The sequence below is a fragment of the Ailuropoda melanoleuca genome, chromosome 1 (assembly GCF_002007445.2).
Source record: "Ailuropoda melanoleuca isolate Jingjing chromosome 1, ASM200744v2, whole genome shotgun sequence".
NCBI classification, from domain to species: domain Eukaryota; kingdom Metazoa; phylum Chordata; class Mammalia; order Carnivora; family Ursidae; genus Ailuropoda; species Ailuropoda melanoleuca.
In genome coordinates this window covers 38,379,645-38,393,739 of record NC_048218.1, presented here as the reverse complement: position 1 = coordinate 38,393,739, position 14,095 = coordinate 38,379,645, and the positions used below count along the sequence as shown (strand labels likewise).

The 14,095-nt window shown below is 38.0% G+C and overlaps 2 protein-coding genes across 4 annotated transcripts in view; one reads left to right on the top strand and one right to left on the bottom strand.

Moving 5' to 3' along the window:
- ZNF654 (zinc finger protein 654) overlaps nt 1-12,154 on the bottom strand; it is an 85,554-nt gene extending 73,400 nt beyond the window's left edge. For both annotated transcript variants that reach the window (XM_011234323.3, XM_034656998.1), the window contains exon 1: nt 11,760-12,154. In XM_011234323.3, coding sequence (XP_011232625.2) covers nt 11,760-11,948 — 189 coding nt within the window. In that variant the 5' untranslated portion in view covers nt 11,949-12,154. The remainder of the gene's footprint in view (nt 1-11,759) is intronic.
- Nucleotides 12,155-12,287: 133 nt separating this feature from the next.
- Nucleotides 12,288-14,095, top strand: part of CGGBP1 (CGG triplet repeat binding protein 1) — a 9,516-nt gene continuing 7,708 nt past the window's right edge. The window contains exons 1-2 of one of the 2 annotated variants that reach the window (XM_034657032.1): nt 12,288-12,455; nt 13,057-13,260. The gene's annotated coding sequence lies outside the window, so the exon portion shown is untranslated. Of the gene's footprint in view, nt 12,895-13,056; nt 13,261-14,095 lie in introns of both variants that reach the window. The other variant, XM_034657037.1, reaches the window with a different exon arrangement.

Genomic DNA, 14,095 nt, shown 5'->3' with positions numbered 1-14,095 from the left:
TGGCTTACAGCAAAGGTTCATAACTTTTTGGTGTGTTTGGACTGTTGTTGGGTTGTGTTTGTTTTTTTAGCAAGTTTTGAAATTCTTAAAGAGAATGTGACAAAACAAAAAACAGACCAAAACAAACAAACAAACAAAAAAAACCTCAGACTTACTCAACAAAGAAATGGCAAATACAACTTTTTGCAAATAATTTCAGAGAGTTCACAGACTTTCTGAAGTATATGAATGGCTCCTATATTCTATCATCAAAAAATCTTATTTCTAATGAAGTGGCTCATTTATCTTCACCACACTTTCCCTCTCTAAAATCCACATGTAAGCACAGTGAGACTACACTAGCCTACGTCCGAACTATATAATCCTGTTACAAATTTTCCACCTAAATTTTTTTGTATTATTATATTTTCCTAGGTCATTAGTTATTGAACACATCGTTTTTTAAGGCTAACTAATAGTTCTTGAGGGTTGAAAAGTTTTCAACTATTTTAGATGTTCTGGTTGCTTTTCCATTTTCAATTTATTCCTTTCATTAATTACAATTAATGTTATAATGCATACCTTTATATCCAAATTTATACTTCCTCAAAAGTTAATGCTTTATCGAAAATTACTAAGCCAAAAGGTAAAAATTATTTTTAATGTTTGTAATATAGTCTAATGAATAGTAGTCCAGAAAGGTTGTGGTGATTTTTACTCCCCACCAGCTGAAAATGAGCTATCCATTTCACTACACCCTCATAAGCATGGACTATAAATGTTAGACTTTACTTTTACCTGAGAGATCTTTAGGCAAGAGTTTTCAAGGCATGGTAAAAGGATAGATAATTAAGCCGAAAAATGCATATTCACTGTACCCTGGATTAGTAAGAATTCCACATCTGTGCAAGGTTATATCTAAGTAATATGGAAAGATGCTTTAAAATTTAATCATTGAAGATAAATATCTAAAACATATTCCATACTCTGCTGCCTTCAAAACACAGTAACGTAAAATAACTTCTACTGGTTTGCAATCATCACAACTCTTGCATTTTAAAAATAAACACTATAGTGAGCCACTGCTTCTGAGAGAAGTATATCCCATTTAGGTGGGTTGGGAGGAAAAAAAATAAAAGGTTTGAGAATCACTTCTTAAAGGGAATTTCCAATAGCTTAAGTTTGATCTTTTTCTCTTTTACATTCATGAACATCTTTAGTTTCTGCTGCCTTCAGTCTTTTTTAATAACTATTTCTACTCAGTCCATAACTGCTTTATCAATTACATATATACAGATGCTACAATAGATACCAAATGCATATTCCTAGGTACAGTATAATGTATGTGTGTATTGAAATGGCTAAGTACACATACAGGCTCTTGACAGGCTGGCCAGATTCCAATCCGATGATCACCAACTAGCTACAGTGCCTTAGTCAAGCCATTTACTCTCTTGGTCTTAGTTTCCTGATCTGTAAAATGGGAAAAATGGCACAAACCTATAGGGTAATGGATTAAGTGATAAAACACATGAAAGGACTTATCACAGCACCTGATACTTGGAAAACACTCAAAATATGACTTATATATACATATATAGAACATTCCAATAAAATAAGTAAAACTTTCAGATATTAAAAATATAAGACACACACATCTAATCAATGACAATAGTGATTAGGGAGTATTTAGAACATTTCAACTTGAAAATATACAATGGTTAATTTTAGTAAACTCCAGTTATAGAAATATATATTAATAAACTGTATACACATTTATGGGGACATTATATATACCCACTTATACACATACACGTGTTTCCATTGTATAAAGAGCAATGCTGTTCACCTATCAATACCTATAGTAGTCCCCCCTTATCTTCAGGGGATACATTCCAAGACCCCCAGTGGATACCCGAAACCACAGATAGTATCAAATCCTATATATACTATGTTTCTTCCTATACATAAATATCTATAATGAAGTTTAGTTTATAAATTAGGCACAAAAAGAGATTAGCAATAATAACTAATTATAACACAGAACAATTATAACAATTTCCTTTAACAAAAGTTATGACAATGTGGTATCTCTCTCTCAAAAATATCTTATTGTACTCTGCTCACCCTTCTTCTAATGATGATGTGAGATGATAAAATGCCTACGTCATGAAATGAAGTGAGATGAATGACATAAGTAATGTGACACAGTGTTAGGCTACTACTGACCTTCTGACAATATATCAAAAGGAAGATCATCTGCTTCCAGACCACAGCTGACCTCAGGTAACTGAAATCGCAGAAAATGAAACCGTAGATAAAGGGGCTCCCATACTGACATAACCGCTTCTCTTCCTTCTCTCTTTCCTCCTTTCACTTCTCTGTACCATGTTTTACCACAAACGGAGCCAGAAAATGAGCTTGTAGCTTGTGCCCTTCTTTCTCAAAGCTAATTAACTGATCAATTACAACATAACATTCAACCCAAAATGAATATAACTAATCATATAACTAATCATGCCTTCACCTATGCAGATGAGCACTGCTGAACAAAAGTACAGACTAGTGGTCACTCTACATACATAATCAGCCAATTCAAATGGTTCTGTAGGTCAATTCAACCTACCTCTCTCTAAGAAGCTACGATTTTAGACCTCCATTTACCTTAAAGCTCCAACCAGCATCACGTACTCTCAACACATGAACTTTCCTGATACCCCAAAGCTCCTACATAACGCAACCCCTCCATTTTGTGCTTTGAATCTTAACCTTCCTTCCCTTTTTGAAATCTTATTTTATAGATTATCCCTTCTTTCTTTTGTAGATTTACCTCATCCGTTCAAATGAATCATTTTCATCAGATTTTAAACATGCCAAATTCTCACCTCTGTATTTTTTTAAATACTCACCTTTAATCCACAAGCTTTTCAGCTTCTACTGATATCATTTCCTCTCCTTTATAAGCTATCTATACTTACTGTCTCTCTTTCTTTGCCTCTCACTCCTCAAACTACTCCACTCTGATTTTTGCTCCCATCACTACATTAAAACAGCTCTGCTTAAAGTCACCAAAGACCTCTCCATGTTAATCCAATGGTTGGATCTCAATAGCTTTCAATGTCAAGTACCATTCACTCCATCCTGAAACATTCTCTTCCATTGACTTCTTTGACACCATAGTTACTTGGTATTCTCCAACCTCTTTAATCCTTCTCAGATTTCATCTGAAGACTCAATCTTTTCTACCAGGAAATTTAACTATGGAGTTGCTGAAGGTTCATTTCTAAGTCCTCCTTCTTTTCCCATTCCATATTATCTCCCTATGTTAGCTTATCCATAAAGATGGCTTCAAATACCATTCATCCACATAGCTAGGATAACCAGACCTCATCTCTGCACTCTGAATTCTGTAAATCCAACTATCTTTAAGATCTCTCCTTGGCTGAGGAAAGGTATCTTAAACTCAACATGTTCAAACTAAACCAAAAAATCTCAGCAGACTTCAGCTTGCCCAAGAATCCAAAAATAGGCAAGCTCTTATTAGGCCCTATTTTATAGTATTGTATACCTATTCTTCATAGAACTTATCAAAGTTATAACTGTACACAAAAACAAGGACAATGCCTGTTTGCTTACTACTATATACCCAGTGTCTTATGTAACTGACAAGCTTCATCTGTAATATCAATGACTTTTTTTCCTACTGCCTAGATGGAAAGCCTTTCAGCTATTTTCATATTCACTTCTGCTTTGAAGAGTTGAGTGTACCCAGTGCTTGGTACAGAGTGTCAGTGTACTAGACTTTAGAATCTTATGTAACAAATTATACAGACAGAACTCCTCTCATGTTGATTTTGCCACCAGTATTCCACCATGGCTCTAACCAGGTGACATTGATTGGGCCTCATACTAGGAACAGACCCAAAGTGAATAGAGTATACTGCTGAAATAATGAGCTGACCAGTCAGAGAAATAGGGAGCTAAGAAATCAATGTGATATATATTATATGAAAGCTAAAGGTTACCGATCTAGTATTAGATTTACTGGAAATTACAAAACTTAAAAATACTATCTAATTTAGACTAGGTGCTACTATAAATGATTTACAATTTAACTAGAATTAATATTTAATTTATTACCTTAGATTTTAATGTTCCACTATCCTTACCATTACATATTAATATACATTTAAAATGGTGTACCAACTAACTATATTTTACCAATCTTATTTATGTTTTCAAATAACTTACCAGACAGTGATTTTACCATAGCTTTCTTAAATTTAATTTAAGGTTCTCTTTTCTGCTTTGGTTCGTAATTGCTAAGGTATAGTTTAGCACTTTTGGCAGAAAAATCAAGATTCGGTGCCAACAATAATAGTATAACTGGTGCCTCACTTCTGTTTGGCAGAACTGCAAAACGATGGTATCCATTAAAATACTTAAAAGCAATGAACTTCATTTGAAAATATTTTCTCCTACCATTTAATCTACAAAATTAAAACTGTGATTGATTTTTTTAAGCCAGTATGATGGGTCGTTATTAGAAAGCAATATGGACATTTTTTTTTTTAAAGATTTTATTTATTTATTTGACAGAGATAGAGACAGCCAGCGAGAGAGGGAACACAAGCAGGGGGAGTGGGAGAGGAAGAAGCAGGCTCATAGCAGAAGAGCCTGATGTGGGGCTCAATCCCACAACGCCGGGATCACGCCCTCAGCCGAAGGCAGACGCTTAACCACTATGCCACCCAGGCGCCCCTGGACATATTTTTTAATGCAAGATTGTGTATAAAGACGTTATTTAAATTTAGGGTTTCATTGGTTAACCTAAAATGACCTTTGTAAGTTCACTTAACCAATTCATTTTTTAAAAATTTACATATTCTTAGGAAACAAGGAGTTAACATTTTATCATACTCAAGAAATCTGGCATTTACTGCATTTCTTCACAAAAAATAAGGTAGGAAGGTAGGAAGAGTAAAAAATAAAATGTTTTTATAATTTATTTTTCCTCTGATTATAAAGGTAGTTGGTTTAATCAAGAAAGTATAAAAAATTAGTAAGTGTAAAGAAAATAATCAAATTCAGCTATAAACTTATCCCTAATAAGCTATTCACTATTAACAATTTGTATATTTCTTTTCAGTCTTTTATTTACAAAGGTGAAATTACTGCTTCCTGTGTCTTTTCAGTAGATATTATACCATGAACTGTTTCCCATATGAATAAATATTTAAAAATATAACTGTTAGGAGAACATAGGATTCTACTACATGTAACAACTCCCCTAACTTTGGTCATTAAGGTTATTTTCAAGGATTTGCTATCATAAATAATGTCATAAGGAACAATTAGTACCATTCAGTTCTGAAAGTCAACCTAAAATGCATTAAACAACATCAACAAAGCATTTAGCTCCCCAAATATAGCCATCAAGATCAAGGGTTCATTTTATTTTTTTTCCTAATTATAATAAACTAATGTGTTTCCATGGAATTCACCTTTTATGAACACTGGAAATGGCTCAAATGTGTCAAATTTTTAAAACCATTTTTAAGGGGCGCCTGGGTGGCACAGCGGTTGAGCGTCTGCCTTCGGCTCAGGGCGTGATCCCGGCGTTATGGGATCGAGCCCCACATCAGGCTCCTCTGCCATGAGCCTGCTTCTTCCTCTCCCACTTCCCCTGCTTGTGTTCCCTCTCTCGCTGGCTGTCTCTATCTCTGTCGAATAAGTAAATAAAATCTTTAAAAAAAAAAAAAAGCTAAAATTTTAATTTGCAATTTAGTAATAAAAATTATTTTGCCATAAGGAACACACAAAGTAAATCTGTGTGATGAAATTATTTCTAGCTCTTCACTACAGAGTACATCAGGAAGTAGGATACTCTTTTTCAAAAGTAAATAAATCACTCTGAATTAGTTTCAGTTCTTTTCCTTTTCATCATCTTTCATGTCTATTCCTTATTGAGCTGAAAAACTAACTTGAGACTTCTAGTTAAATGTGGCAGATTGAACACACATTTATTTCTGTTCCCACTTGAAAACTCCACTGAAATAAGAGTATAAATATTTTTGTTTCAAAAGACCTAAACCCACAAGGAGGAAAACAATGAAAAGAGATGACAACATTCAGATAGCTCTTATTTAGAAAGGAGGGAGGGAATTCAGGAACAAGTTAATTTGTACTGAAAACACCAGAAAATCTCAGGAATCTGAAACACCACATTATCTCCAAAAGTGGAGGTGAGAGTGAAAAACAGATCTGTTCAAAGTCTCCCCTAGATCTCTTCCCCTACTAGATCAATGGAAATTCTGCATTCTCTGAAGAGGCTGAACTGTAAGAGACTCAGAAATGACAGGGCAAGGGAGGAAGGGGTTAGAAGAAAGGGAAGCGATATAGAGGAAAGGGGGGAGGGGTGTAAAATCAAAGTGTACAAACTGAACAGTGATTCGGTAAGGTACTCCCTACCTCCTCCAACAACTAAGCTAACTGATCATATCTATAACGAGGAAAAAAATTATAAACATGGAGGTAAAAATCGTAAGAGCTAAAAGAGTTGCAAGTGATTGCCTCCAGGGAATATGTGGGTTAAGAATAGGACGGGGTATGACGGATGCTTTTTATGATAAGCTGTTGGGGGGGGGCGGGACTGGTTGCCTCTCTAATATGCATTCTTGTTTACTTCTCCCTTACTAGTAGAATCACAGACACGTGTTTATCAGGAAATATAATACAAAAAAAACAATACAAAAAAGTCCTAACATTTTTTTTTTTCAAATGGGGATAGCTAACAAGATGGAAATGGAAGTCACTGAGAAGGATTTGGGCAATATATGTTTGGCTTACCCCACACACACCCTATTCCTGCTACTTAGAACTCATATGTGATATCTGGAACTCCAGCAACTATCTTGAGTCTTGAGGTAAACTTGAGATAAGACAAGGATGACTGATAAGAAAAAGCAAATGATGGTACTATGATCATTCCTATACTATCCATTCAAGACTTTTCACATAAAAAATAAATGTATACAACCGTTTAAGCTGTTTAAGTCAGGTCTCTATTAGAAGCAAAACGCAATTCCTGGTATTTAAGTCCTATAAGACCTTTTAAAATAAATACATAAGAAACATTTATAAAAATTCAAAATAAATTTAAAATAATTCCAATTAATAGCAAGAATTATTAATAATGTATTCTTTACCCTAAGAAACTACTCAAAGAACTATAAATACTATGTAAATTCTATATTAAGACTAAAAAATAAAGACTATATTTTCCAAAAACAATTAATTTTAATTTCTCTGGGGCGCCTGGCTAGCTCAGTTGGAAGAGCATGTAACCCTTGAGCTCAGGGTCCTGAGTTCAAGCCCCACGTTGGGTGTAGAGATTACTTAAATAAATAAAACTCATTAAAAGAAAAGCTTAAATTTTAATTTCTCTAAAGTAAGAGACATTAGCATGTATTTTAAAAAATACATTTTTGCCATTTGTATCAGTATTACAGACATAAAGTATCCACTGAGTTCCAAAGTAAGGGTATAGTAGGGTTTCTCAACTTTGACACTACTGATATTTTGGGCCAGATAATTCTTTGTTGTTGGGGCTGCCCTGTGCATGTTCAACAGCCTCCCTGGCCTCTACCCACAATATCCCAGTAGCAATCCCCCAATGAAGACAATCAAAAATATCTCCAGACTTAATGAAGGTCCCCTGAAGAAAACAAAATCTCTGAGAACATGTAGTTGTTTTGCATATCATTTAGTATTTCATCAGGGTCTTCTAGTTAAATAACAGAATTTTAGAAATGTAACATTCCTAATTTTCTCTCAATTTTATTGTGGGATACAAACTATAAGTGACTTACAGATTAGATTACCTCTAACGTCCCTCTTAAACCTTCAGAGGATTTCGCATGACAGAAACATTAATAGCTTCTATCTATTTAATCTTGCCTATGTGCTCGCTATAGTACTGAGCACTTCAGGTTCATTCTCTCCTTTTCTACTCATGACATCCTCATGGGATGGCTATTAACCCTAGTATAGTAAAAAAAAAAATTTAAAATCTACTTTAATCAACATATCAAAATATTTCCAGAAATACTTATTTATCATTCACTACATTCTTTCTGGCACTAAACTAAGAACAAAGTACCTTGTTAGTATACAACTTATGATGAAAACATTTCAATATACCTAGCAACAAGGTAAGCCGAATTATTACAACATCCAAGTATTGGAGAAATAGTTCACAGTACCAAAGAAGTCAGAGAAATAATAATTATCTGACTATTTCTTCAAATATTTTTTATACTGTGACATATAATGAAAGAATACTTTAAAAATTTTTCATCCATGATTCCCTGAGTACTTCCAGTAACTACTTTTCCCCTTTATGCAACTTGCCCAAAAAAGTTCATTTTATAATTATTTGAGAATTTTTTTTTGAGATTTTATTTATTTACTTGACAGAGAGAGAGCATGCGCACAAGCAGAGGGAGCAGCAGTGGGAGAGGGAGAAGCTGAGCAGGGAGCCTGACGTGGGGTTCGACCCCAGGACCCTGGGATCATGACCTAAGCCAAAGGCAGACACTTAACCAACTGAGCCACCCAGGCACCCCTAATCATTTGAGGATTTATTTGTAATTTCAATCTACCTTTCAGTAGAAATTGAAGGCTGGGCTCCAATCCCAGCTTGCACACCTATTGGAACTGAAGACAAGTTAACTTGTTCAGGCCTCCATTTCAATTATGTAACTTGCATAATAAGACCAATGTGAAGGCCTAAGAGTTAGTAGGCCCTCAATGAAAATTATTTTTCCCCCTCCTTTCCTCTTTAAAGCAAATGAAATATCAGTTAAGGGCCAATTCTATTTAAGCATTTGTTCAGAGTCTACTAATAAGAGCCAAGGGAGGATGTGACACAAGCAGTTAGTCCAACATCAGGCCATGTAACTATTTGGAAACCAACACTTTCAATCTCTCAAATGTATCATCTCAAAAATTAGCTGAAACCTCAAGGGCTATTCCCTTAGTTTAAGATTTTATAATTACCAGCATTGCTTCTCAAATAGAAAAGTATATCAAAGTATTGGGTATAGGCATAATTTATCACATGTATTACCTACTGTCTTCTGTTTTACTTTTCCTTGTTGTAAAAAAGACAAAAGAACTTCTCTTCAAGTGTTCCTTCCTCTCTCCCCTCACTCACACAACTAACTGCCAAGAAATTTTGATTCATATTTCTCTCTAAAAGGAAGATAAATTGGAGTCTTTCTTCTCAACACCACAAGGTTCTGTGTATAATTCATATATTTAGTTAACTGTCACCCACCCAAGTGTATATTATCCATTTTATAGATTACCCATGATTAAGTAATTTACTAATAAATATACGTTACTTAATATTATTCTTAATAAATATTAGGAAACCAAATGCTTAAAAAAAAAAACAACCTTTGGGAATTAGTTATATGATCCACTGCTTCCCTTACTGGCAAATAAAACAGAACTACTATACTAGAATTATATTAATCAATGGATAAACTTCAACTTAATACAGATAATCCTTTATTCCATCTTAAAGTTTTAATACAAAAAAGAACTTCAAAGCTCACTTGCAAGGTGGAACTAGGACAGGAACTCTAAGAACAGATCTACTGGTAATCTAGAGTACTGTGAAATATGTAATGAGGTTTCAGGTAGAAGATGGTAACATGAAAGTATGTCAGTATAACTTAACTCATAACTTAGCAATATAAAAATTCGTTAAGTATTTCCTGTTTAGTTTATTTTCTTGGATATTTAGGAGGTAGTGAAGTTTTATAGAAACTTCCACTTCATTTGTTCTTAAAATAATTTACTGTCACTGTTCAGATGCTGTATTTTACAGGCTAAATTTACTCACTGTTCTTAAAACTGACTTCAAGATACAGAAGAGTAGTTAAAAGTTCAACAAAAACGTTCTGGCCCTCAAAACTTCAAATTCTACAGCAATTAACAGTTATCTGATCAAATAAATTAACAAAGCTAAATGTAAAGAAAATCAAGTTGCTGATTAATTACATAAAAAGCAAACATAGATAAAAATGAAGAGATTTTCTGCCACTGAATATATTTAAAAAATCAACTGTAACTTAATTTTCAGAAATTTAAAATTACTATAGATACAAAGTCTACCTATAACATGGTTTCTACATGAAAAACATACAGTTAAAAGATAAGTACTGTAAAGACACTGAATCTCTAAATCCAGTGGTGAATGCCAATACCAAAAAAAATTTTTTTTCAAGAAAGTCACTAAATAGAGAGCAGTGCCAAAGAAAACTGACACACTTTATACCAGGACAATTTCCACCTTCAAACCAACTTATCTACTGAGGTGGGAGGAGGAATCAAAAAACAATTGATTTAAACTAAAGTGTTAAAAGCTTACCTGAAAATGTCAACTCCATCCTTTTTCTTTCAATGCTTGCAAAAGCATAAAATCAAATTTCAGCAAACACAATGCCCACTTTTTGTTAACTTTATTCCTACTTGTTACCACAATGAAATTAATAGCTAAGTTCAATTAATATGTAAAAGATTCAAATCCTTTACATATTCACTCATTTAATTACTCTCCCTATTTGGCAGAAGAGGAAACTAAGGCACAAAGAGATTAAGTAACTTGTAGGTTACTTAGGTTACAAGGTAACACAACTAGGAAGTGGTGGAGCAATAATTTGAACCCTATACATACAAGATAATAAACAAATAAAAAATGGAATGGAGTGTTAAAAAAAAATCCAAAACAGTTCGCAAAACGAGAGTGTTGTGAATGAGAACGAAATGTTTAAACTATAAATACACGTAGATGTGAATGTAAATTGCACAAATTTTACCCCTAGACAAGTACTTTGTCGCTCTAATATTTTATTACGGTCAAACAGCTTAAACTACATCAAATCGTAGTGGCAGAGTACCAAGTAAATAATTTATCGTCACCATTCGGACACTGTATTTTACAGGCTGCATCAAATACATTGTAATTTAAAACATGGAAGGGGGTGGTGAGGTAACTGGAGCAATAGTTTAAGGAAAACTACTTTCTCCATCAGCAGTTCATTAGAAAAGAGAGTACGCGTGTCGGGGAACCAGGGTAAGAGAAGGAAAGATGGCAATCACACTGCCTTAACCCCACCTCCCAAAAAAGTAACTAACAGTGGGTCAGCGCCTAAACCAACTGGAGAACTGGCCCAGTGGGATCTCGTGAGGGGATGACAGGAGACCCTAGCAAAGGGGGAGGGGTGGCGATGACAGGAGAGGGGGCGGTAGAGAGATGGCATGCCACCCATCTCCGAAAAAGGGGAGAATACGGGGGGCAAGGGGCGGAGAAGGGAAGGCAGGAAATGTTGCCAGAGATTCCAAATGAGGTGAGAAGGAAGAGGGTAGGAAACCCAAGAAGGCGGGACCCTCGGGCAGAAAGGGGTCTGTTTGGAGGAAAGGAGGCATGTCAGTACACAGCCTTCCTGCCAGCTGACCCTCCTTGCCTCCAACCCCTCCACCCCTGACAAACTCTCACTTTCTCAGCAACCCTAAACCCGCGGGTCATCCCAGTCCCTCTCCCTGCCCCCCACCCCAAGCCGGATAGGTGGAGAAGGGAGCTTCACTCTCCTTGTTGGGCTGGGGAAGCGAACACCGGACACAGCCCTGATTCGAGAACGAGAAGGCCAGGAGACGCAGGGAGGCCCAGGACCCGGGTGACAAGTCCGGGCGGCCAACGGGCGCCTCACCTGACAGAAGCGTCGGCAGTAATCCCGACTGCTGATCCCAAAGCCGCCGACACCGCAGCTGCCGCCGCCAGCGCCACCTCTGCCGTCGCCCGCAGCTCTAAACCCAACAGGGCCTGGCGGGGACTCCACAATGGCCACGAGCTCTTCTCCGAGGCGTTCGGCCTCTTGATCGCTCTCTTCCTCCGCCATGAGGCTCTCGCCGCCCAGCGCGTACCAGCCCCTACGCCGCCGCCGCTGTAGCTGCCTCGGTTAACCTCCTCCTCCTCTAGTTCCCTCCCCCTTCCCTCCGCCCTAGCCGGACAGGGGCCTCTCGGCCGGCTCTACTTCCGGCTCCGCCCACCCACGCCCCCAGTTTTCACTGGAGAATTCTAGCCGCCAATCATACACATGCCCACCCTTCCAATCCCATTGGCCAAATCAGCCGTCTGTTTGATAGACTCGCGGTCCGTTGGTCAATGCTGCTCGGCGGTTGCTGGGGACCGCCTACGAGCTTTGCCGTAGGCGGCGCAAGAGGACGGGGCGCGGCGGGGGACACGGCGGCCGCCGCGGGGCTCGATCGAGCAACGGCGACGACGGCGGCGGCGGCGGCGGCGGGTCTTCCTCCTCCCTCACCCCCTTGCTCTTTTTTTTCCTCCTCCTCCTTTCCTTTCCGGCCGGGTCTCGTCCACTTCCCCTAACGGCGGCCCCGATCCTACGGTACCGAGGAGCTAGGGAGGCCGAGGGTGGGCCCGGCCGTTGGTGCGGGCTTTGGGCCCGGGGCCTTCCGTCCTGAAGCGGGAGCCGGGGGCGGGGCCGGGGCGCCGTTGTCGGCGGGAGGAAGAGGGAGGAGACGGGAAGCCTGACAGCAGACGCCGCGGAGGCGTCTGCCGCCTCCTCTCTTGAGACTGCCGCCAACTCTGCTGTCGAGTTCCCGGGCCCACGGCCGGCAGCTGGGTATCGGCCCTGCCCAGCTAGCGGGGCAGGGGTTGTGGGGCGCCAGCGTGCTGAGCTTGGCGCGGGAGGAGGGAGTCTAGACGCCGGGAACGTCCCGCGCCCCGCCTTTCCCTCCCCCTCCCGAACCCTGGGGCCTGGGGCGCGCGAGGAGGTGCAAAGCGGGGCTAACAACTGAGAAAGGACTGGGTTGAGGAGTGTTGAGGTAAACGTTGGAATCCGGATTTGTTGTGTGGAGTTAACCTAAAGGGAGCGGTTTTAAAGACACCTCCGTGGTGGCTGTGTCGTTCTTGTTCTTCTTTTTATCTACCCTTCGTTCCCTCCCCTCCCCCATTTTTTCTTTCCATTTGTTTTTCATGTTTTACAGTAAAGGCATGACTTCCCGGCACGGCAGGGAAAATAGGGTGCAAGCCCAGAAACTATTTCCCCACCACCACTTGTTGAAAAACTGATTTGAAAGCATCTGCGGGTTTGAACAAACGAAAGTGCCAGGATTTCAAGCGTCTTTGGTTTTGCGCTGGAGACCCTTCACAACTAAGTATCAAGACGAAAAAAACTGGAAACTGATCGGGTAAACACTTAAACTTGAAAACTTCTGAGTTTATTTCGATCTAGTAAATAATTTGCTGCTACATTTTTGTTGGCTAATTCCTGCTTTTAACTTTTTAACTTCCTCGTTTAAGGTATCTTTACCTTCTGTTGAAAAATACTTTTGTTATTCGGGTCTCTGTAAAGTCGAGCATCCTCTACTGGGTGGATATTTGCCTCTGCAGTAACAGAAACAGATTTTTGAAAGTTACTAGACATTGGAATGTATAGGCCTTTCACATTAGCACAAATGATTGAGCATTTTACGATTCAGAGAATAATGAACATGTTTATTGTTTTAAAGTTTGAAATCCAAATATTTGAATACAAAAGACTTTCACATCGAAAGATTTAGGTATTCCTGGGCACGGATATTTAATGTTTTTCATAACTAGCTTAGAACAAAATTAATCATAATTTTGACTGATTTGCTATGGGAGTTAAAAATACGTACCATTGACTTAAAGTACAAGCTTGTAATGGTAATTCATATTAATTATTTTTGGGGCAGAAATCATATCTGTCTTGTCTGCCATTGAAAACCTATAGCCTAATACAATATTTGGCACTTGAGAGTCAAGCATTGAATAACTTGTTAATGGGAAAAAAAATAGAATTAAATGTATTAAAACCTAAACTTTATCATATTTTGCAGAATTTCTGTAAAACGTTAAGTCTATCTCTGAGTTTATGTCCACAGGTGTCTAACACATTGGCAATTTAGTGTTCTTAAGAGATTTCCTGTAACCCAATTATGAGTTCTCTAGTATGGGTTAAGAGAATACTCCATTATTGCTGATTACACTTTTTTTTTTTTT